At 37.1% G+C, this 24404-nt stretch overlaps 1 protein-coding gene across 4 annotated transcripts in view; it reads right to left on the bottom strand.

The window, feature by feature from the left end:
- Window positions 1-24404, bottom strand: part of LOC101443526 (zinc finger protein 596-like) — a 143177-nt gene that overhangs the window by 20525 nt on the left and 98248 nt on the right. Inside the window, exons 2-8 of one of the 4 annotated variants that reach the window (XR_009180376.2) lie at window positions 23929-24021; window positions 22276-22346; window positions 20548-20674; window positions 17340-17435; window positions 16766-16839; window positions 13898-16304; window positions 2958-3944 (exon numbers count right to left, since the gene is read on the bottom strand). Coding sequence is in view for 2 of the 4 variants with exons in the window: in XM_004463602.5 (XP_004463659.2) it covers window positions 15096-16304; window positions 16766-16839; window positions 17340-17435; window positions 20548-20674; window positions 22276-22287 (1518 nt within the window). In the remaining 2 variants the exon portion in view is untranslated. Of the gene's footprint in view, window positions 1-2957; window positions 3945-13532; window positions 16305-16765; window positions 16840-17339; window positions 17436-20547; window positions 20675-22275; window positions 22347-23928; window positions 24022-24404 lie in introns of those variants that run through there. The other 3 variants (XR_009180375.1, XM_004463602.5, XM_058275493.1) reach the window with 3 other exon arrangements.

Here is a 24404-nt window from a genome sequence, read left to right as displayed (position 1 = left end):
AGAACTCAAGTGTCCATCAACTGATGAATATAAACAAAATGTTGTATATACATATGATGGAATACTATGCTGCAGTAAGAAGAAATGAAGTTGGGACACATATAACATGGATGAACCTTGAAGACATTATGTTAGGTGAAATAAGCCAACACAAAGGGACAAATATTGTTTGGTTTCACTAATATGAACTAAATACGAAGAACAAATGCATGGAATTAAAACCTAGAATAAAAGTTATTAGGAGATAAGAGGAGGGCTGATAAGAGGTACTGATGCTTATTAATTCATGTAGAGGTTTTAATTAACTTGATTGTAAAAGTGTGGAAATGGATAGAGTGTACGATAACAAATCATAGTGAGTAGAACTAATGCAGCTGCTTTATAAATGGGATTGTGGCTAAAAAGGATAGCCTAGGATGTAAATGTCAATTGAAAGAAAACCACAAAATAATCTAGGAACTGAATAACACAGTGAACACAGAGGTGATGAGAATTGTGGTTAATAGTACCAATACAAGAATGTCCTTTTATAAACTAGAACAAATATACATCACTTTTGCAAGGTGGTAAGAATATGAACATGGAAAAAGTACAATTAAGGTAACATATGGACTATAATTAACAGGAATACTGTAATATTCCTGCGTCAATGCCAAAGATGTACTGTATTAACATTAGGAAGGTATAGAAAAAATATACCAAATGTACACTATGGACCACAGTTAGTGGTAATAGTCTGATGATATTACCTTATAATCTGTAACAAATATTTGACAACAATATAGTTTGTTGGTGGAGCAGTGGTGCATGGCAATTCCACACATATTCATGATTGTTTTATAACTTCACAACCTCTCTAATAAAAATATATTTTAAAAAATCTATGTGAGTATATGTTTGGTAATTATATTTTAGATAAAACCTCAAAGCTTGACAATAGAACAAACTCAAAATTTTGGATGGATCAATATACAAACTTTCAACTCTTGGAAAGGCAATGATAACACAATAAGAAGAAAAACCACAGATTGATGAACATATTTTCAAATCCTACATCTAATAAAAGATATGTATACAAAATAAAGCATTCAAAAAATCCACCTAGGCATATAAATGCATAACTTGAATAAAAATCTTAAAATCAGCTAGAAAATAAGTATATAAGCAATAAAATGGTAATAAATGAAGTGCTGGCTACCACCAACAGAACAGAGAAGGCAATGGCAACAGAACCAACAACAACAGAACAGAGAAGGCAATGGCATTAGGTCTTTACATTGCTATTATAGTGTAACTGTCAAAGTCGAATGCTATACTGAAAAGAATTTCTTTAAGATGAGGTGAGGAAATGGATGTAACTCAAGCAGATGAGTGCTTCCTTCCCACATGGGAGGCCCTGGATTTGATTCCTGTTGCCTCCTAAAAACAAAAACAAAAAACAAGCAAAACAACAGGGGAGCCTATGTGGTTTAGTGGCGGAGTGCTGATTTCCCACATACAAGGTCCTGGGTTCAATCCCTGGTCCCCAGGGACCTCAAAAAAAAAAAAAAAAAAAAAAAAAAAAAGATAAGGTGAAATAAATACTTTTCCATACAGGTTAACACTGAAAACTTTACTACCATCAACTGATTTTAAAAGAAATGTTGAAGAAGATGTGGCTCAACCAGATGGGTGCCCATTTATCACATGTATTGGTTTCAGGTTCCAGTGCCTCCTAAAGAAAATAAATAGATGTCTGCACCCACTGCAGTGAGCTGGACGCCACACCCCACTGCAACAAGGGGAAGCCATACCCCATTGCAATGAGCTGGATACCACACTGCAGCAATGAGCTAGGCATCACACCCCACTGCAACAAGCTAGATGCCACGCCCTACCACTATGTGCTGGGTGCCACACACTGCTGCAATAAGCTGGATGCTGCACCTACTGCAGCAAGCAGATGCCTAGGTGAGGGATTCCACAAGCCAGCCCATGGGGAGCAGATGTGGCTTAGACCACTGGGCATTCACCTCCCATGTGGGAAGTCCTGGGTTTGGTTCCTGGTGCCTCCTGAAGAAGGCAAGTAAACAATGAGCAGACAGACAAGAGAACCATCTGGGGGAGGTGGTGATAAATTAAAAAATTAAGTACAATAAATAAATCTTTAAAAAAAAAGGTGAAAGCATATTCTTCAAGGAGAAAGAAAATCATTGCAGATGGAAGATTCAAGATTCAGGGTGGATTAAGAGAAATATTTATTAAAGTCATATCTAAATGAACTTTGCATGGATAAAGTAAGAATAATGATATCTGTGGGCAAGAATATTAGTAAAACAGTAAAGTACACTATAAAATAATACATATCATGTTGAGTAAATGGAAATAAAGTGTTTTAAAATGTATTATTTCAGAGATTGAGAAAGAATAATTCAGATTTGATAAGGCAAGCAAAACTGTAATTACTCAGGTAAACTCTAAAAGAATATCAAAATAATGCAGCTCATCCAAAAAAAAAGAGAAAAAATGAACAAAAACCATCAGTCCAAAAGAAAGCATTCAGGAGAAAAAGGAACATAGAACAGAGAGCACAAGTAGCAAATGAAAATAAGTCAGATTTGAATACAGTGATTATATAAAATTATATTAATTATATTTAACAATATTTGAATATAAATGTTCTTCTTAAGCAATCAAAATTTTAAGTGGATTTAAAAAGAAATAGATCTATATAAATATATAGATCTGAGATAATCTAAGAAAAAGCAAAGCTGACATTAAAAGGTAGAAAAAATATACCATGTAAGCACTTTTGAAATAGGCTGTTCAAGAGGCTATAACTGCCCATCAGGTTAAGGAAAGACAAATAATTACATCATTCCACTGCTTGTCAGGATGTGGATGAGATAGTCCTACCTTGGAAGGCACTGGAGGCTTTAATGGAATGAGGAATTACCCAAGGGAAGACTCCTGTATCCTTTCTTTTTTTTTTTTTTTTAAAGATTTATTTATTTATTTAATTCCCCCCCCCTCCCCTGGTTGTCTGTTCTTGGTGTCTATTTGCTACATCTTGTTTCTTTGTCCGCTTCTGTTGTCATCAGAGGCATGGGAAGTGTGGGCGGCGCCATTCCTGGGCAGGCTGCTCTTTCTTTTCAAGCTGGGCTGCTTTCCTCACTGGCGCACTCCTTGCGCATGGGGCTCCCCCACGCGGGGGACACCCTTGCATGGCCCGGCACTCCTTGCACACATCAGCACTGTGCATGGCCAGCTCCACACGGGTCAAGGTGGCTCAGGGTTTGAACCGCGGACCTCCCATATGGAGGTCCTCCCATATGGCCCTAACCACTGGGCCAAAGTCCGTTTCCCTGTATCCTTTCTATTAAATTCAGGGACAGTAGTGAGTGAATTGGTAGAAAAGAGACACCACAAATGTCCTGCTTGGGGGTGGAATCAAAGCATGGCATAAGCCTTTTATGACTGAAGTGGGCAGAAGGATTACCAGAAGGGTCACAAAGGGAAAACAAAGAATTATCAATACAGTGAAAAGAAGGGGCAGTGCCAGCAAATGCCAGGACAGTGTAGCTTTGATAGGCCAAGAAGGGGGTGTAGCAGTCTGATATTATTTATGAATTCCAAAAAGAAAGACTAAGTTTGTAAACTGGTCTTTCCTCTGGGCACGATAACCCTTTGTATCAGATTCAGTTGAGATGTCTGATAAAATTATGTTAAGATTAGGGTTTTGATTTAGCTACATCATTAGAATGAAACTTAGCATTGAGTCCTAGTCCCCTTAGTGGGCTGATAAAACAGACTCTCACACAGAAGTAGAGAGACAAAGCAGATACATGGAGGAAGAGAGAAGGCTCCACAGACACAGAAGAGGATCCTGCAGCCCCGGGATAAGAGTTGAGCCATTTGTCTGATAGTTTACACTTGACTTTGTGAAGAGACCGTAGCAGCTGAACCTGGAAAGAAACAAGCCCCAGTAAGAGAGACGAGATCTATGTCAGCTTGTCTGACATTAAGACTCCTGGATTCATGGAGTCTTAAGGGGGAAAAGGCTGAACCCTCATAGACATTGCCCGCCCTCTTGCATCAACACATGGAAACAGACCTTGGGTGAGAATGTACTTCTTATGGTACCTAGACTTGGATTCTTAGGGCATGTAACTGTAAGCTTCTACCCCAAATAAATACCCTTTATAAAACCCAACAGATTTCTGGTGCTTTGCATCAGTATGCCTTTGGCTTAACTAATACAGGGGGATACACAAAGTTGAGGTCCATCTGAGATCTGTAATTACCCTAGCCCTACACTTTTTTTGTGTGTTTTTTTTTTTTCCTTTCCTTGAGCTTGGAGGAGCATACCAGCTGGCTTGAGGAGAGTCTGGGAAGAAAGGAGAAGTAAATCTGCTGAGAAAGCCCAATTTATCTAAACGTCCTGGGATAGGAAACTTGGTGTGGGAGAAGATGGAGTCAAAAAATCAATTAGACATCCCCTAGCACACCTAAAGGGGAGGGACTGTAGGAGGTGCTATCCAAGCTTCCAATAGCATATTTGGGGTTTCTGGTGAGGGGAAGGTGCTCTCATGCTGGAAATAAAGAGTCATTGTCTTCTGTGTTGAGTTGGTTCAACAAGGACCCACTTACCATTGACCATGAGGTGCAGCGATGCCCAGAGATGTACTCACCAAATGCAATGGACGTGTCATGATGATGGGGAGAGTGTTGCTGTGGGGGAAGTGGTGGGGTGGGGGCAGTGGGGGTGAATGGGGACCTCATATTTTTTGAGTGTAATATTTTTAAAAAATGAATAAAAAAAACCCAAGGACCCACTTGAATCTCATAGTGGACCCCTCATGCAGCTTTCCTGCTGCCCTGGAAGAGAGAGAAGTGAGGAAGGGAGAAAGGGGGGATGTTAGACCCCTAAGCATTTTATTTAACTGCAAAGAGGACTCCTAGCTTGAAACTTTTTTTTTTTTTTTTGTCGTGGTCACTATAGTTGCATTGTCTCCTGGTTTTTTCCTCCTGTTTTATCTCCTAAGGCCTTTTTTCTTTCCTTTAGTTTTTTTTTCTCTTTCTTTTCATTGCTTGCTTCCTCCCTTTTTTGTCCCCCTCTCTTTCTCTTTTTCTTATTTTTTATTTTATTTTCTTTATATAATAGGTGCTGCAGGGAGAACTTCACATTTGCTGTGTTTCCTCATCCTCCATTTCCTCTTTTCTGTGTGTATTGATTTTGGCCACCTATACTATCGCCTTTCCTCTATATCTTTCTATCCTCTGTCATCTACTGTTTCTCTTACATTCCACCTCCCTTTGTTTGGCTCCCAAATTGTCTGAATTTTTATTTCTAATACTTTGTTCTATTTTCTTTTATTCACTCTTTATATTATTCTTTCTTTTCTCTTTCCCTCTCTCATGAAAACACTGGCCTTTTAATTCATACTATATTCCTCCCCATGTTCAGTTGACTGTCTCATTATAGGTACTCTACTTACTGCTATAACTCTACACAATTTACATGAGTCTAATATCCATTCTCCTAAATCTCACATTGTTGCTCTGTTAACATTTACTATCAATACTACTTTATACATTTTCTTTTCTTACTCATTTTGCTTTCCCTGGCCCTAATATTTTCCTTCAAAGTGAATTTAGCCTGCAGCAAGAAAATAGAATAAGAAGAACAAAGTGAAAAGAGAGGTCATAACACTTATGCACAAACAACTAAATAAACTCCAAGACTAGACAAAGAAGCTGAGGAACTGATTAAACCCGTTAAGATAAAATAATGATCAGACAGCAACAAAAAACTACAAACCAAACCAATAATCAGGAAAACATGGCCAAATCCAATGAACAAACTGAAAACCAGAAAGAGGAGCAGAACATTGGATAAATAATTAAAGCTCTCAAAACATATATTAGTGACCAATTTAATGAAGTATAGGAAGAGATTAACAATATGAAGAAAACACTTGGAGAGAATACAGAAGAAATTGCAGTCATACACAAAAAATTAATGGATATAATGGTGATGAACAAAACGATTCAAGAAATCAAAAATACACTCTCAGCAAATGACAGCAGATTAGAAGAGGCAGAGTAGAGAATTAGTGATGTGGAAGACAGTACATCTGAAATCAAACAGATAGTAAAAATGATCAATAAAAAGATAGAAAAATCCAGCTGGGGCTTAGGGACCTGAATGACAATGCAAAACACAAAAACATACACAGTATAGGCATCTCAGAAGGAGAGAAGAGAAAGGGGACAGAAGGGGTGCTAGAGGAAATAATGGCTGAAAACTTCCCAAATCCACTGAGGGAGATGGATGTACATGTCCAGGAAGGCCAGTGCACCCCAAACACCATAAATCCCACCAGGCCCACCCCAAGACATATACTTGTCAAATTATCCAATGCTCAAGACAAAGAGAAAATTCTAAAAACAGCAAGAGAAAAGAGAACCATCACATACAAAGGAGGCTCCATAAGATTAAATGCTGATTTCTCATCTGAAACCATGGAGGAAAGAAGGCAGTGGTATGACATAGTCAAGGTACTAAAAGAAAAACATTTCCAACTGAGAATACTCTATGCAACAAAGTTAGCATTCAAAATGATGGAGAGTTCAAAATAGTCACCGATAAACAGAAACTAAAAGAGTATGCCAACAAGAACCCTGGCATTCAAGAAATACTAAAGGGAGTTCTGCAGGAAGAAAGAAAAAAAAGGAGAGGCGGAGTTGGAGGAGAGGGTAAGAGCAACAAAAAAGACAAAAAGAGAAGGGAAAAGAAAAAGAAAAAGAAAATATGACAAACACAAGTCCAAACAAAATACGGTTAACATCAATAATTCCTTGAAAGTAATAACACTGAATGTCTATGGATTAAACTCACCTGTCAAAAGATTCAAACTGGAAGATTGGATAAGGAAATATGACCCATCTATATGCTGTCTACAAGTAACACATCTTAGACCCAGGGATTCAAGGAGGTTGAAAGTGAATGGCTGGAAAACAATCTTACAAGCAAATGATAACCAAAAAAGGGCAGGAGTAGCTATATTAATATCAGACAAAATAGACTTTAGATGCAAAACAATTGTAAGAGACAAAGATAGACACTGCATATTAGTGAAAGGGATAATCTTTAAAGAGGAAAGAACAATCATAAATATTTATGCTCCTAACAAGGGCAACTCCAAATACGTGAAGCAAACACTGGAAAAACTAAGTGAAAGAATAGATGCCTCTAATTATAGTGGGAGACTTTAATACACCACTTTGAACTTTGGATAGAACATCTCAAAAGAGAATCAATAAAGAAACAAAAACTTTGAACAGTATATTAGAGGATTTGGACCTAAAAGACATATATAGATCATTACACCAGAATACAGCAGGACATATATTTTTCTCAAGTGCATATGGATCATTCTCCAGGATAGACCATATGCTAGGCCACAAAGAAAGGCTTGATGAATTCAGAAAGATCAAAATCATACAAAATAATTTCTCTGACCACAGTTGAGTGAAGCTGGAAATCTGCAAGGGGCAGAGGCCCAGATTTCACACAGATATGGAAATTAAACAACACACTCTTAGAAAAACAGTGGGTCAAGGAGGAAATCTCAAAATAAATTAATAACTATCTTTAAACTAATGAAAATGATAATACAACATATCAAAACTGATGGGATGCAGCAAAAGCAGTACGGAGAGGGAAATTTATGCCATAAATTCATACATCAAAAAAGAAAAAAGAGCAAAAATTGAAGAACTAACTGCACATTTGGAGGAATTAGTAAAAAAAAACACAAAGGAACATCACAGGAAGAAAAAAGAAAGAAATAACAAAGATAAGAGCAGAACTAAATGAAATAGAAACAAGAAAGCACTTGAAAAGATAACCAAAACCAAGAGCTGGTTCTTTGAGAAGATCAATAAAATTGACAAACCCTTAGCTAGACTAACAAAGAAAAAAAGAGAGAAGATGCAAATACACAAAATAAGAAATGAGAAAGGAGATATCACCACTGACCCCACAGAAATAAAGACTATCATAAGAGGATACTTTGAAAAACCATATTCCAATAAGAAGGACAATTTAGAGGAAATGGAAAAGTTCCTAGAAACATATAAGCAGCCTATATTGATGAAAGAAGAAATTGATGATCTCAACAAACCAATCACAAGTAAAGAGATAGAATTAGTCATTAAAAACCTCCAAAGTAAGAAGAGCCCTGGGCCAGAAGGCTTCACAGGTGAATTCTACAAAACATTCTGGAAAGAACTAATGCCAATCTTGCTGAAACTCTTCCAAAAAATTGAAACAGAAGGAACATTGCCTAACTCATTCTATGATGCTAACATTACCCTAGTACCAAAGCCAAACAAAGACACCACAAGAAAGGAAAATTACAGACCAATTTCTCTAATGAACCTAGACACAAAAATCCTCAACAAAATACTTGCTAACCATATTCAACAACACATTAAATGAATTATACACCATGACCAAGTGGGATTCATTCTGGGTATGCAAGGATGGTTCAACATAAGAAAATCAATCAATGTAAAACACCATATAAACAGATTGAAGGAAAAACATCATGATTATATCTATAGGTGCAGAAAAAGCATTTGACAAAATACAGCACTGTTTCTTGATAAAAACACTGCAAAAGATTGGAATACAAGGAAATTTTCTGAACATGTTAAAGAGTATATATGAAAAACCCACAGCCAACATTGTTTACAATGGTGAAATCCTAAAATCTTTTCCTCTAAGATCAGGAACAAGACAATGAAGCCCACTATCACCTCTTCTATTTAACATTGTCTTAGAAGTACTTGCTTGAGCACTGAGGCAAGAACCAGATGTAAAAGGCATTCAAATTGGAAAGGAAGAAGTCAAAATTTCATTATTTGCAGATGACATGATCCTATACATAGAAAACCCTGAGAACTCTACAGCAAAGCTCCTAGAACTCATAAATGAGGTTAGTAAAGTCACAGGTTATAAGATCAATGTGCAAAAATCAGTAGCATTTCTGTACACTAATAATGAGCAAGCTCAGGAGAAAATCATGAAACAAATACAATTTACAATAGTAAGTAAAAAATCAAATACCTAGGAATAAATTTAACTAAAGATGTAAAAAACTTAAACACAGAGAACTACACAACACTGTTCAAGGAAATCAAAGATCTAAATAAATGGAAGAAAATTCCCTGTTCATGGATAGGAAGATTAAATATTATTAAGATGTCTATCCTACCAAAACTGATCTACAGATTCAACGCAATCGCAATAAAAATCAACACAGCAGTCTTTAAGGAACTAGAAAAACTAGCTATGAAATTAATTTGGAAAGGAAAGAGGCCCCGCATACCCAAAGACATATTGAAAAAGAAAAACGAAATTGGAGGAATCACACTACCTGACTTCAAAATATACTACAAAGCTACAGTAGTGAAAACAGCATGGTACTGGCATAAGGAGAGACACACAGACCAATGGAACCAAACTGAGAGTTCTGATATAAATCCTCATATATATAGTCATATAATATTCAATAAAGCCACCAAACCCTCTCAACTGGGAAAGAATGGCCTCTTCAACAAATGGTGCCTGAAGAACTGGATATCCATAAGTAAAAGAATGAAAGAGGATTGCCAGCTCACACCTTATGCAAAAATCAACTTAAGATGGATCAAAGACCTAAATATAAGAGCCAAGACCATAAAGAGTTTGGAAAGCAGTGGAGGGAAGCATCAACAGGACCTTGAAATAGGAAATGGCTTCATGAATTTCACACCAAAAGCATGAGCAGCAAAACAACAAATAGATAAATGGGACTTCCTCAGAATTAAAGCCTTCTGCACCTCAAAGGAGTTTGTAAAGAAAGTGAAAAGAGAGCCTACAGAATGGGAGAAAATACTTGGTAACCATATATCTGATAGGAGACATAGCCTGCATATATAAAGAACTCCTATATCTTGAAAATACAAAGAAAAACAACCCATTTAAAAAATGGGAAAAAGATTTTAACAGACACTTCTCCAAAGAAGAAATACAAATGGCTAAAAAGCACATGAAAAAATGCTCCAAATCTCTAGCTATTAGGGAAATGCAAATCAAAACTACAATGAGATACCATCTTACTCCCATTAGATTGGTAGCTATGAAAAAAAAGAAGACTTCACGTGCTGGAGAGGATGTGGAGGAATGGGAACACTCATCCACTGCTGGTGGGAATGCAGAAAGATCCAGCCATTCTGGAGGACAGTTTGGTGGTTTCTCAAAAAACTAGCTATAGATTTGCCATATGGTCCAGCAATTCCACTGCTGGGTATATATACCCAGTAGAACTGAAAACAAGGACAGAAACTGATATATGCACACCAATGTTCATAGCAGCATTGTTCACTATTGCCAAAAGTTGGAATCAACCCTAATGTCCATCAACAGAAGAATGGATAAATAAAATGTGGTATATACATACAACGGAATACTACTCAGCTTTAAGAATGAATACACTACAAACACATGTGATAACATGGATGAATCTTGAGAACCTTATATTGAATGAAGCAACCCAGGCATTGAAGGACAAATTCTACATAACCTCAATGATTTGAATTAAGTAAACCAAGCTGCCTCAGAGAGCTAGAGACTGGATGATAGGCTTAAAGAATTTGGGGGGTAGAGGAAGGATGCAAGCTGACACCTACATGGGTGAAATCTATGATAAGCTGGAGGTATTTGTACAAGGAAGGTATAAAATGGGGGCATAGGGATACCTTTGGCTGGGTTTAGGGATGGGAGGATGGGTAATATTGCCCAAGATTGGGGGGAGGGTGGGGGAACATATGAACATAGGAGATTGTCAGATATTGGGTTGAGAATAAAATGTTGAGAAAACTTTTTTAAAAATATAATAAGGAAGGTTATCTGTTTAAGATGCTTAAAGTGGAGAATCTGACACAGGACAGGCTTCTAGGGAGTATGTGAGTGCTCATTTTGTCATAGTGGGTTATATCATTGGATGGAGACCCATATAATTAGAGTGAAGGTATACCCACATCCTGGGGAGGACTAATGTTCTCAAATAGAGGGAATTGTATCTCTGAAGAGAAATAATGGCTCCCAATGCATTAGGGCAGTCGAGCATGTCAAGCCCTCAACATTGTTGCAAGTATCTCTGAACGTGGCCCTTCAAACAATGAAGATTGATTCTAACTGTGGGCCCTGAGGGGATGGGGAAAGAGGTATTGAATAGATGGAATCAATGTAACTGTGGGACAATGGAAGTGTTCCACAAGAGTATGCAAGGATGTATATAGGACATGCTAAATTGCACTGAGAATGTATAGGGGCATATAGACTAAAATGTAAATCATAATGTAAAACATAACTAAAAATTTATAAAATTGTATAGTCTAAAATATAAACCACAATGTAAACCCAAGTTTTATCTTGTTTGAAAGGTATTGTCTCAATATCTGTACATCAGTTTCAGTAAATATAGTATGAATATGTAAAAAGATTATTGCTGTGAAAGGGAAAAGGTTTTATGTTGGATATGTGGGAGTACTGTATATTGTATATATGAATTACTGTGATCTAAAACTCTTGTGAAGATAAGCTTAATAATTAGAAAAAATAAAAGAAAAAGATAGGACGTAGACTCTGAGGAAAAAAGATGGAAGAAGTTGCCTTGCCCATTTGCATACAGGGCAACACTTATTGCAGTGATGGAAGGCAAAACATCAAAACAAAGCTTTTGCATTTTTAAATTTTTTGATACCCCAATTTATTTTACTTTAATTTTTCTAAATTAATATGTATTCTATATCTAATCTTTAAACTCATCACTATATTCCATTTTACTATTAATGGAACCTGGCAATATATTGGGCTTCATTTTTGAAGAAGTTTTGGGTCACAGAGAGGTTCAACAATGGCCAGGGAGGAATACTGGTGTGGGATGTTATTGACAGGGGACACATGGTTGGCAGGGAGCTCTCCAGGGCATATATCCAGGGTACATAAAAATGCTTGGATATTTTCATAGTGGTTACAGTTAAAAACAACAACTGAGGGAGTGCTGAGTTCCTAGCCATGGGAGCTCTATCACATACCCTAATGGAACAGCAACAATCCCCCAAGTGCAATGGCAAAGACCAAAAAATGAGCCCTTGATACTAATGACTATGCTTGTGAGCCTGTGTGTCTGGAATAAGAACAAGGCGTAGAGCTGCAGGGTGCCTAAGAGTTACCGCCCGAGAGCCTCTGTGTTGCTCAAGTGTGGCCAGTCTCAAAGCCAAACTCAGCATGTAAGTGCATTGCCTTTCCCCCAGCATGGGATGAGCTTCCCTGGCACCGAGGGATTACTACCAAGTACCAGCTGATGATGTAACAAGAAAATGACCTTGAATAAAAGGGTCAACTCAGGCCAGCAGAATATCTGAGCCTACAAGAAGTATCAGGAGTTAAAAATTCTTTTTCACCTTGAATGAAAGGGGGAAATGGAAAGGACAAATGAGTTTATATGGCTATGAGTCTCCAAAAAAGAGCTGGAAGGTTATCAGAGGGGTCACCCTTACCCATACTCGGCAGAGTCCCAGAGACAGATAAAGTAGATACAACCCCAGGTATTGGTTCTTCTGAGGGCTACAGAAACCCACACGTTCTATGATCATGGCAGATGGAGTTCAGTGCCATGTCAGTTGGCCCTACTTTGGAGTTTGTGTTTCTGTGTGATGGAGCTGGATTCAGATGTGATCTTTGTCCACAAGCCTCTCCTGTTACTTTTACCGGAGCTGTGGTTGGTGCTGGGGTTTAGTGTATACCCAGGGTACCTGAATCTGTGAACTGTCTATCTGTTAGCCAGGCCCTGAGCCTCAACAGACTAGCAACTCCTACACTCTGGTTTATTGGACTAATCCCATTCAGCTAACATGGAGGTGAAGGTCAACCACCACACCAGAGAGCCGAGTGCCTACGATCGAAAGCAGGAGAATTGCATCCATCATCCATGTGGAATCTAAGCCCCCTGTTGATATAGATGTGGACTGGACACAACCACTCCAGGGTCCACAGAATGGAGGAATAGAGTGTGGATTAGAGTGGACTTACTGATATTCTATTCATGAACTATTGTGATTAGTAATCGAAGAAAATATAGCATTGATTTGAAGAAAGTAGCCATGGTAGCTGCTGAGGGTATGGAGTGGCAAGAAGAGACTTGATGTGGGGGCATTTTCAAGACTGGGAGTTGTCCCAGGTGGTACTGCAGGGACAGTTACTGGGCATTGTATGTCCTCCCATGGCCCACTGGGTGGACTGGGGGAGAGTGTAAACTATAATGTGGACCATTGATCATATGATGCAGCAGTGCTCAGAGATGTATTCACCAAGCACAATGAATATCCCATGATAATGGAGGAAGTTGTTGTTATGGGAGGAGTGGGGTGAGGGGGGTGGGGGGTATATGGGGACCTCATATTTTTTGAATGTAACATTAAAAAAATAAAGACTAAAATAAAATTAAAAATAGTATTTTAAAGAGTATTCATTAACATACAACTTTTCTTCTAAAATGTTTTTATCTCTGTTTTCATCTTTGCCATTATTATATATAATACTAATAGTTAAGAGTAATAATTTTGTGATCTAAATGTTTCAGTTAACATTTAAAGCTGTTTTCTGATTCATTAAAATTTTAGTATTTAGAATTACACAGAAATATAGAATGTGGCCAGCATATTAGATTTTCAACAACAAATTTCTGCTTACATATATGTAAATACTAATCGACTGAATTAATCTCATTTCCACATTACTTCTTAAAAAGTTTCATCAGACATTATGTCTATGACACTTCATAATTCTACACTGTTTTCTTACATAATTTCAATAGTAACTCCTCTTCAAAATTCTTGACTCTTTGCTGAATTGCATGTTAAATGTCCATATAAAGTATTTTATGTTCCACTATGAATTTTCTGATATGAAACACATCTGAAAATTTTCCTAATTTGACTTTAGGAATGTTGCTTCCTCAGTAGAAAAATATTAATGCTAAGGAACGAGCCATCACTTATGACATGTTTTCATTCATTACACTGAAGAATTTCATACTCTGTGAATTTTCACTTGCCCTACAATTAATGTACGAATAAATGATTTTGTGTGATTTTTCATGAAAAATATTTCCTGCATGAACTGGCATTCCTTCAAGCAGCTTTATCCTCTGTTAAAGTCTTGTCTTTCTATAAGTTGGAACAGATGAAGACCCCTCTACTTTCCTTACATTTATATTGAGTTCTCTTATGGTATATATTATCAGACCACCTAGTAAAGTTTCTTCTACACTGGTGACGTTTATATTCATTCTCTCAATTATGAATTGGCTTAAATTGATGAATTAGTCATGATCACTAAAGCCTCTACCAGACTGACTAAAAAGAGTTTTTCACCAATGTATGAGTTTTCTAATGTTTAAAGGTTTAAGTCAAGGGCTGAAATCTCTTCTGTATTCAAAACATGTATTGTATTCTCTCAAAATCTAAAGTCAGAACACTGATTGAAGTCTTTCACATATATGGCATTCATAGGATTTCTCTTCAGTTTGAGTTCACTCCTGTTGTATAAGTTTACAAAATAAACTAAGATTTATTATATTAAGAATAGATGATATCTCTCTAGTGTGAGTTTTCTTATATTGCCTCAGGACAGAACAGGGAGTGAAGGCTTTCCCACATAGATGACACTGATTAGGTTTCTTTCCACTGTGAGTTCTCCCATGTTTGTCTAAGGTTAGAATAACAGTTGAAGTATTTTCCATATGGATGGCATTCATAAAGTTTTTCTTCATTGTGAGTTCTCTCATGTCATCTCAGGACAAAACACTGAGTGAAGACTGTCCCATATAGATATTTATACAGTTTCTCCCCAGTGTGTGTCATCTCATGATATCTAAGACTAGAATAATGGGTGAAGGATTTCCAAAATGAATGACATTCATAGGATTTCTTTACATGTGAGTTCTCTTATGTTGTCTATGGGCAGAATAAGTGGAGGCTTTCCCACATAGAGAATATTCTCAAAGACTCTTTCCAGTGTGAGTTCGCTCATGTTGTCTTAAGCTAGAAGAATGAGTAAAGGATTTCCTACATAGATGACATTCATAGGGTTTCTCTCCAGTGTGAATCCTTGCATGTCCTCTAAGGGTAGAAGAATGACTGAAAGCTTTCTCACATAGAGGGCATTTATATGGTTTCTCCCCAGTGTGAGTTCTCTCATGATATTTGAAGCTAGAATAATGGGTGAAGGATTTCCCACATGAATGGCATTCGTAGGGTTTCTCACCAGAGTGGGTTCTCTCATGACATCTAAGGCTAGAATAATGGGTGAAGGATTTTCCACATGAATGACATTCATAGTGCTTATCACCAGTGTGAGTCCTCTCATGATATCTAAGGCTAGAATAATGGGTGAAGGATTTCCCACATGGATGACATTCATAGGGTTTCTTTCCAGTGTGAGTTATTTCATGTTGTCTAAGGGCAGAACAACAAGTGAAGGCTTTCCCACATAAATGGCATTCATAAGGTTTCTCTCCAGTGTGAGTTCTCTCATGTACTCTCAGGGCAGAAGAATGAGTGAAAGATTTCCTACATAGATGACATTCATAAGGTTTCTCTCCTGTGTGAGTTTTCTTATGTTCTCTCAGGGTAAAACTTCGAATGAAGCCTTTCCCACATAGATGGCATTCATAAGGTTTCTCTCCAGTGTGAATTCTCTCATGTTTTCTCAGGGCAGAAGAATGAGTGAAGGATTTCCTACATTGAAGACATTCATAAGGTTTCTCTCCTGTGTGAATTCTCTCATGTTCTCTCAGGGTAAAACTGCGAAAGAAGGCTTTCCCACAGAAATGACATTCATAGGGTTTCTCTCCAGTGTGAGTCTTCTCATGTCGCCTCAGGTCATAACACTGAGTGTAAGCTTTCCCACATAGGTGGCATTCATATGGTTTCTCTCTGATGTGAGTTGCACTGAACTGTGTATGGCAAGAACTTCGAAAAACTGATTTATCTGTCAGTTGACAATCATGTGGTTTATGTCTATTGGGAATTTCCTTTTGTTGATTAAAAGATGACTGGTCAGTAAGGCCTTTTTCAAAAAGATTCCTGAAATAAGATTTTCTTTCCTTGTGAGTTAACACATGTTGAGTCACTCTGGAACTGTAATTGAAGTCTTCAGGCAATTCACTACATGTAATACCATTCTTTTCAGTATGAGATTTCTGCTTCTAGGAGAAGATGAAAGACCACTGTAAAAGATCTTTCCATAAATATCCATTCATATGTATATAAATATCCATTCATTAAATATACATATGCATATAAATATCCATTCATATACATATTTCAGTGTCAGTCTCCAGTCAAAATCTTTCACATGATAACTACCATGTTATTTATTTTCATGCACAGAGGTCTTCTCTTGTAGCATCCCAACCAAATACATTTTGAAGACCTTATAATGTTTCAAAGATTAGGTACCTATATTTACCAATTATCTTTTTATAAATCCCAGTTATACATTTTTGTTCAAGTTAATTTTTCCCCAAATTCAAAGTATCACAGACTTTTTTCTGCATTAGCACTTAAAGTCAACTTATTGTTATTTAAGTGATTGTACTGAATTTCTAATTTATTCCACTCCTAGGTATGTATGTGGAAGACCATGGTTTACACCCACGAAGCTTACCAGTGACATGATGTCTTTACTGCAGATATGTTGTATGGATAACATTTCAGGTTTTTTAAGACCACTTTTCCTGCCTGAAAAATAAGGAAAAAATATTTCACTGTTAGACGAGCATCAGGGAAATTAAAATGCTGACTGAACATGGCCCTATAATTCTTCCAAATATGACACTTATCTGGGAAACAACATCAAATTAAGGAATACATTATACAACACTGATAATTAGAAAAGATTTTCAATATTGAAAATATGAGAAAAATTTTAAGAAAGATATTATGTTGGGGAGGCAAAGAGAGGGAAAACCATCAAAGAGGAGGACCAGGAAAGGGCTGTTAAGTGAAAGTTTAAATACAATAGTACATGAATTTCCATTTTGCCAAAGCCATAGATACTTGAATACAAAGAGATAAGTAAACAGAATAATGACCATACTCGAGGAAAATTTCCTCTATCAATATCAACATTTTGGAAAATATAACTCACTTAAGGAAATCTTCAGATAATATTTTCAAGGAACTACTCACTCTCTGATCTGGCTCCTCCTTGCTATGAAGCACAGGTTCCTAGAACTCACCTGAATTCTGCTTCTGGAAAAATACAATTCCTTCTCTCCATAGTTCCTCTCCTTGCTCTAACTGGGAACTTACATCTGATTTACAGACCTGATGTCCTGGTTGTGGGAAAAAGAAATGGAATTTTGAGCTTTTTGCAGTTAACAGTGTATTATTATCAAGTCCAGGGATGGTGAATGTTTTGATTTCCTAGGCAGTGTAAGCAAATATGTTAAAATGGGTTGACTTAAATAGAATTTCATTAGGTTATGGTTTTGAGGCTAAGAAAATGTCCAAATGAAGGAATCATCAAGGAAATTATTTCTCTCCAGGACTATGGCATTCTGGGACTAGCTGTTGGCAACCCTTGGTCCTTAGCTTGACACATGGAAAGGCACACGGCAGCATCATATGGTTTATTTTCTACTGGGTTTAGTAAATTTAAACGTCTTACTTTTGATGGCCCTTTTTCTCACTATCACGATTTTATTCTCTTAAAAAGGACATCAACATTAGGATTTAGTCCCATCACGATAGAGGGGAGACACACCTTAACTGAAGTAACCTCATCAAAAGGTCCTTTTTACAACAGGTTTATACCCACAGGAATGGATTAGATTTAAGAACATGTTTTTCTGTGTTACATGCAGTTTCAAACCAGCACATTCCACCCTCTAGTCCCAAAAATAGATATGTTGTTTTTACTGACATAACGCATACATTCCATCACAATATCCTAAAAGCTTTAAGTCATTTCAGAGCAAATGCTTAGTATAATGTCTAATCAAAATTGTTTATGAGTGTGGTCTGAACTGTGGCACAATTTCCCAGTCTGTGAATCAGTGAAATCTAGAGATAAACATCCCTAATCCTATAGGGAAAAAATAACATTAACTTTAGGGTAAACATTTCCATTCCCATAGGGAGAAAACAAAAGGAAAAGAAGGGTCACAAATCCAAAACAACAGCAAAACACTGCCAGGTATATGCCGTTAGATTTCAAGGCCTGAGAATCATCTACGGAATGATGTTTTGTCCTCTGAGAATGAGAAAAGTGGCAGATCTACCCATTCCAAGAACATGTGCAGCCTCCATGCTCTCTCCAAACACTGGGTTGAAGGTTTCACACAATGAGAACACTTGGCTGGTGGCAAGATTCTGCACTACCTGGGGAATAAAGCTCAACACTCTTAGAAGAGTTGGATGGCAGCCAGACTCTCCACAATCCTAGAGGCACAGGTTCCAGCCTCTCAGAACACTGGGAGTCTTCCTGAAAAGTGGGGTAGAAGGCCCACCCATTCGAAGTACCAGAGCAGGCTGTTTCCACACACATGGGCGGGCCTGCTTTATTGGACTGAGAAGTTTTTGATCCAATGTCAGCTTCAATGGTCTACATTTGAAGTGATTTTTTCCTTCAATCTGTTTTCTGTGCCTTTTAGATCAGTTTGATAGTGGTTCCATTTGTACAGATCTCAAAAAACCCTTTGTTTTGCATTTAAAACACCATAGTCTAAACCAGCAGACAGAAGGACTTTCCACAGATGTTTCCTGGATAACTACACTTCCAATACTGAATTGCACAGAAAATGTGGACTGGTATTATATTCATTTAAACCCTCAAAGGACCACTATTCTTTGGAGACTCATATTCTAGAACTTCAGAATTTTCCAAACCATCAATTTCTGGTTTATATCCAGGTTCATCTCATTCCTCTCTCATTTTATTATAAGCTGCAAGGAGGAACTAGGCTGCACTTTCCACACTTAGCTTGGAATACACTTCAGTTAAATATCCAAGTTCATCACTCTCAAGGTCGGCCTTCCATCTGACTTCAGAACTCAGTTTTGCCAAGATCTCTATAACTTTAAAACAAGGATCACCGTTCCTCCAGTATCCAACAATAAGTTCATCATTTCCTTCTAAGTCCTCACTGGAAACTTTAGCATGCCTATTTCTACCAATGTCTCTTCAAAGCAATCTAGGCCTTTTCTGTCAAGTACCTCATAATTCTCCCATCTTCTACTGATTACCCAGTTCCAGAGAAATTTCCACGTTTTTGGTATTTGCAACAGTAGCACTCCACTCTCCTGGTACCAAAATGTGTCTTAGGTTCTTAGGCTGCTTACGCAAATAACATGAAATGGGTTGAGTGAAACAATGGAAATTTATTAGCTTATGGTTTTGAGGCTGGGAAAATGTCCAAATCAAGGCATCATCAAGAGAACACTTTCTCCATAAGACTGAGGCACTTTGGGGCTGGTTGCTGGCAACCCTTGCTTCGCAGCGTCTCAGATGGCAAAGTACATAATGGCATCTTCTGGTCTTTCTTCTCTTTTGGGTTTTATACATTTCAACTTATTATGGCTTCTTCTCTCTACCTGGATTTTATCCTCTTGCAAAGGACTCTAATAAATTAAGACTGGGCTATCTGAGGCGGGATAAACCTTAAATAATGTAACTTCAACAAAAGGTCCAATGTACAATAAGTTCATATGCACAGGAATAAATCAGGTTTAAAAACACGTTTTTCTGTAGTACATACAGCTTCAAAGCACTACAGTGAGCAAAGAAGAATAAGGTATACACTGAAGGTCATCCAAGGGAAAAGTAACCGGAACACAATATTGATAATTCCTCACCATCAGTGTGTTAACACTTGACCTTCTGCCCAAATGCAGTGAGGAACTCTGGTTGTTGATGCCCAAGTTCACAGAGACACTGCAGAACCCTCTATATTTTCAAACAAGGAAAATTCCAAGCTTCCCCAATATTAATGATTTTCTTCAAAACAACAACAATAAAATAAGTTCTCCCAGAACAGTTTATGTGGAAAAGGATATACCTGTTGTTTGTTCTACAGGTTTAGTGTGGTTTGAATCCATACCAAATCTCCTGGAGCAGAATAATTATTAGGGAATATTTAATCCATTTATCTATTCTTTCAGGAAATATTCATTGAATTCCCAGTCCTGCTCTGAGAGTTGGATACTGAACAGAAGAAAAACATAAAATTTGCATTCAAGGACATTCTAGTGGGGTGAAAAACTAGATGGAAGTAAGGAGGAAAGAAATACATTTCTTTTAGGTAGTTGTACTAAAATAATATAAAGTATATTATGCACATAAAGTTAAAAACAACATAAAAGAATTAAAACAATATGGAAAAGCTGCTCTAGACTCTTCTTGAGAAAACAGAGGAACTGATAGAGAGGTAAATGTAAGAGACTTACCCACAGAGACGAGATGATTAATACTCTCCAGCATCACATCTCTAAACAACTTTTTCTGAGATGTTTCCAGAAGGGCCCACTCTTCCTGGGTGAAGTTTATAACTATATCTTTCAAGTTCACTAACTCCTAAAATCATCACAGACACAGGGTTCAGAAAGAGTCATCACTACGAATGCCCAGAGTAGGACATTTGAGAGGACAGCACTGAGGAAGTAGTGATTGTTTCCTGAAAGCTCAAACTGAGCTTGAGTTACAAGTAAGATTATTCTTAGTGCTGAACAGTTATCTGCCTTTCACGGACACACATATATATCCTAAATATATAAAACTCCATATAAAAGAATATCACAAGACATGTAGTATGATATAACCATGAAATTTCCTAATAAACTGGCCATTATAACTTCTAGATGGTCATATACAATTTACACTTGAGCATTTGCAACTAAAGCACCCTTTTCCACAAAATTTCATGAAAATTGAGACTCATCACAAGCATGCAACATCTATGATTTACCACTTTTATACCTTAACTAAGGTTAGATTATATCCCCAGATGACTTCAGTTTCCTCTCATCTATAAAATCAGTTCATACCTCTTAAAAGTTTTGAAAGAGCCAATAAGCTTATGTGAAAAGTGCTTCCTATCTAAACACAAGTCCTATCTAAAAACAAGTCATAGTATTCATTGCAATGCAAAGTCCAGCATTCTACAGAACTAAACAAGTATCATACAGAACTTGGGACCATCACATTCTGTCTCAGTCTCATCTCTACCTAACTCAGGTGTTCATCATAAGTACAGACAGTTCTTCAGGACACATAACAGACCCCTGAGCCTGCTGCCATAAAGGATGGTCTTGACTATTCCAGAGGTATGAGACCTTCCAAACTTAACTTTACTTGGGATTTCTAAATACCCAAGTTCATTGTCTCTCTAGTATCTTTACCTCCTCTGTATGTTCAAGAGCACAAAAATTCTCAATATCTATTCTGGTCTCTCCAATTCTTCAACAATTTTCACAGGGCAATAAATTTTACTATACATATTATATTCCATTCTTCTGAATGCATGCTAGAATTAAAGAAACAGTATTTCTTATATTTACTTTCATTTATAATGTCTGAATAAAGGTTAGCTACAAAATTGGAAATTGGGCAATTGAGGGATAATAAGGAAGGAGAATTTTAGTTATCTTTTTTTTTTTAAGTTTTCAAAAGGGACAAATACATTTGAATACTTTAAGAAACTAAAAACTGGGGAAAATAAATGATTTCCTTCTACTACCTAACCCTCACTTTTATTCCTTTGAACAATGGATAAACCTGCACCCTAAAATCTGTAACATTATGGCCTGAACTCACCTGGTAAAACATGAACCACCCTACTGACTATAAACATTTGCTCTTATTCATCTCTATCGCCTATGTTCACTCTGTGCGAAAGTCAAATGCAGGCATTAACATAACTGGTGAGTGGATTATTTCTCCAATGAGGGGCCTTAATGGAGTCTGGAACAAGTATGTGTAATGTGGGAAAGGAGATTACTTACTGATCAACCCCTAACCTACTATCACTACCTCAGAGACCTGGATGAAATTAACTACAGCTCAGATCCTTGAATAACTCTTAAATGAGTTTAGAATATTCATGTCAATAGGAGAAATCTGCCCATCTGCTGACCCCACATGTATAAATTCAGGAGAAAGAAGAAATACCTACTCACCAGTGGTAGCATTGTCAATAGCTCAGCTGACAACAGTCTTCCTCTGGGTTTTCACTCAAATCAGATAAACGCTATGTGAACAAAGATGAGAATGGAGAATCTGTGAGACTCTGGTCTTATCTTCAATCTCCAGAACCAACTGTCATGAATCCCAACCCTGCACCTTGAAGTAACCTGGGCCCTATCAACAGGACATGAAGTGTGCACCAAGAGAAACAGGGGAGGACCCTCCTCTCCCAGGGTCAAGAGTAAGAAGAAGGTCTTGTCAACTCGGATAATGAAGAAGCTATGAATACCTTCAATGAACTACAAAGAACATGAAAATCATGTTCTGAGTTTTATATATTCGTTAGCCCTAAGTGTCCAGAGATTTTCAATTCCCTCCGATTTCAAAACAGTGTGCCTCCACCTACAGAGAAACCACTCTGGAATTTCTCAGATATGACTATTCCTGGCTTATGAAACATTCATCCCAACCCTCAGAAATCTCACTCCCTTCCTGCTTTACCTCATAACTTCACTTCTGAGTACACTTGCTCTAAATCACCTTGGTTTTTCCACATGGCATATCTAACAATATCACTCTCTCAAAACTGAGTTCTAGATCTCCCCGTGCTGGACTTAGAAATCACCCATGATAATGAAAAATCTGTTTCATTATGGGGTTTATCAATTGAAGGACTTGTTCCATTGGAGATATTAATGGTATTAAATGTGCTTGGAAATTTACATATTTGCTTATTTAATCCTCAAAGTAACCTTGATGACTAAGGCTAATTTACCTATTTAATAAATGAAATGAACAGAGGCTCAGAAATCTTTAATAATGTTAAAAATGCCATGGCTAGAAAGACAGAGTTGAATTTTTCTCTCTCTCCAGTTCAACTTCCTTAAGACTTACACACTTGGGTTTTACCAGGAATGCCACCTCTCACTTTTATAATCAGGATCTCCACCCTATTGCCAAAATCTCTTTATATAGTTTATTCTCACAATTACGCCTCCTTTCCAGGTTCTCCTACCATACAGGTAGCTTCACAGAATTTAGTCCACTACCTAGACATCAGCTTCTAATGTTTCATAAGCCAGGAATAGTCATATCTGATATCTGATGCTTACTGTCTAATATAGTTGACAGTTACTCATTTCAACTGATACTTAGAATATTTCTCATGTCCTAAGTATTTATCATATCTGTCTCCAACAGGAGTGACTCCAATTACCTGCCTTGTCCATGAATGCATGGACATAGAATATGACTAAGATGATCCAAGTCGAAACACAGAATTCTTTTCCTTCAGGTTGCTCATAATTTGTCATTATGCATTTATTTCTTTATCTGTCCCTCCTACTGGAATAACTACATAAAACTATTCCCTGAATATTTTAGGCAAATTTCCCTTTGAAAAATACTAATGAATTATTAATCCAGAGAAACTTTCCAAAATGACCTAACCTAACCTGACTATAGATGGCCTAGGCATAAATGCCTGCAGTCAAATCCAATAACTGAATTCTGATGAATAAAAATCTATTTCAAAATAAATAAGGACTGCACCTTGTGGTTACAGTTCTCTTCCTCACTGAATACAACCCAAATAGACCAAAAATCGAAGGAAACCAAGACTAATTGATGATGCTTTTACCACATACCAGTGCTCAGAGCTTCTTTCTCACTCTAGAAAAAGGACCATTTTCTTGGGGCACTCTCTTTTATGCAGTTGATAGGATCATCAATTCTATAACCTAGAAGACATAACCTGAGTAATTCAGATGAAAGCACAGATATGTAAGAAAGTACATATTAGAAGAAAAACACTTGTTGTTTTGATATGTTCATATTTTACTACTGAGCAAAGGAAGGACCATTCCATGGCTCTTCATGTCAAATTTTGCTGATGTTCTAAGAACTGAAAAATCATATATGGATCAAAATGTTAGGGATTCCAAGAAAAATCTAATTTTATTATTCATTTCCCTACAAAGAAGATGTACACTATTACTTTTATTAGATCCAATCAGGATCATGTACTGCATTTAATTGTCATTGCTACTTTAGTTCCTTTTTTTTAAAATGTGGAAACATATATTCAACATAAAATTTACCATCTCAAACACTCCCTAGCACA

Source organism: Dasypus novemcinctus, chromosome 14, assembly GCF_030445035.2.
Source record: "Dasypus novemcinctus isolate mDasNov1 chromosome 14, mDasNov1.1.hap2, whole genome shotgun sequence".
Lineage (NCBI taxonomy): Eukaryota > Metazoa > Chordata > Mammalia > Cingulata > Dasypodidae > Dasypus > Dasypus novemcinctus.
This window is presented reverse-complemented; position numbering and strand designations above follow the sequence as displayed.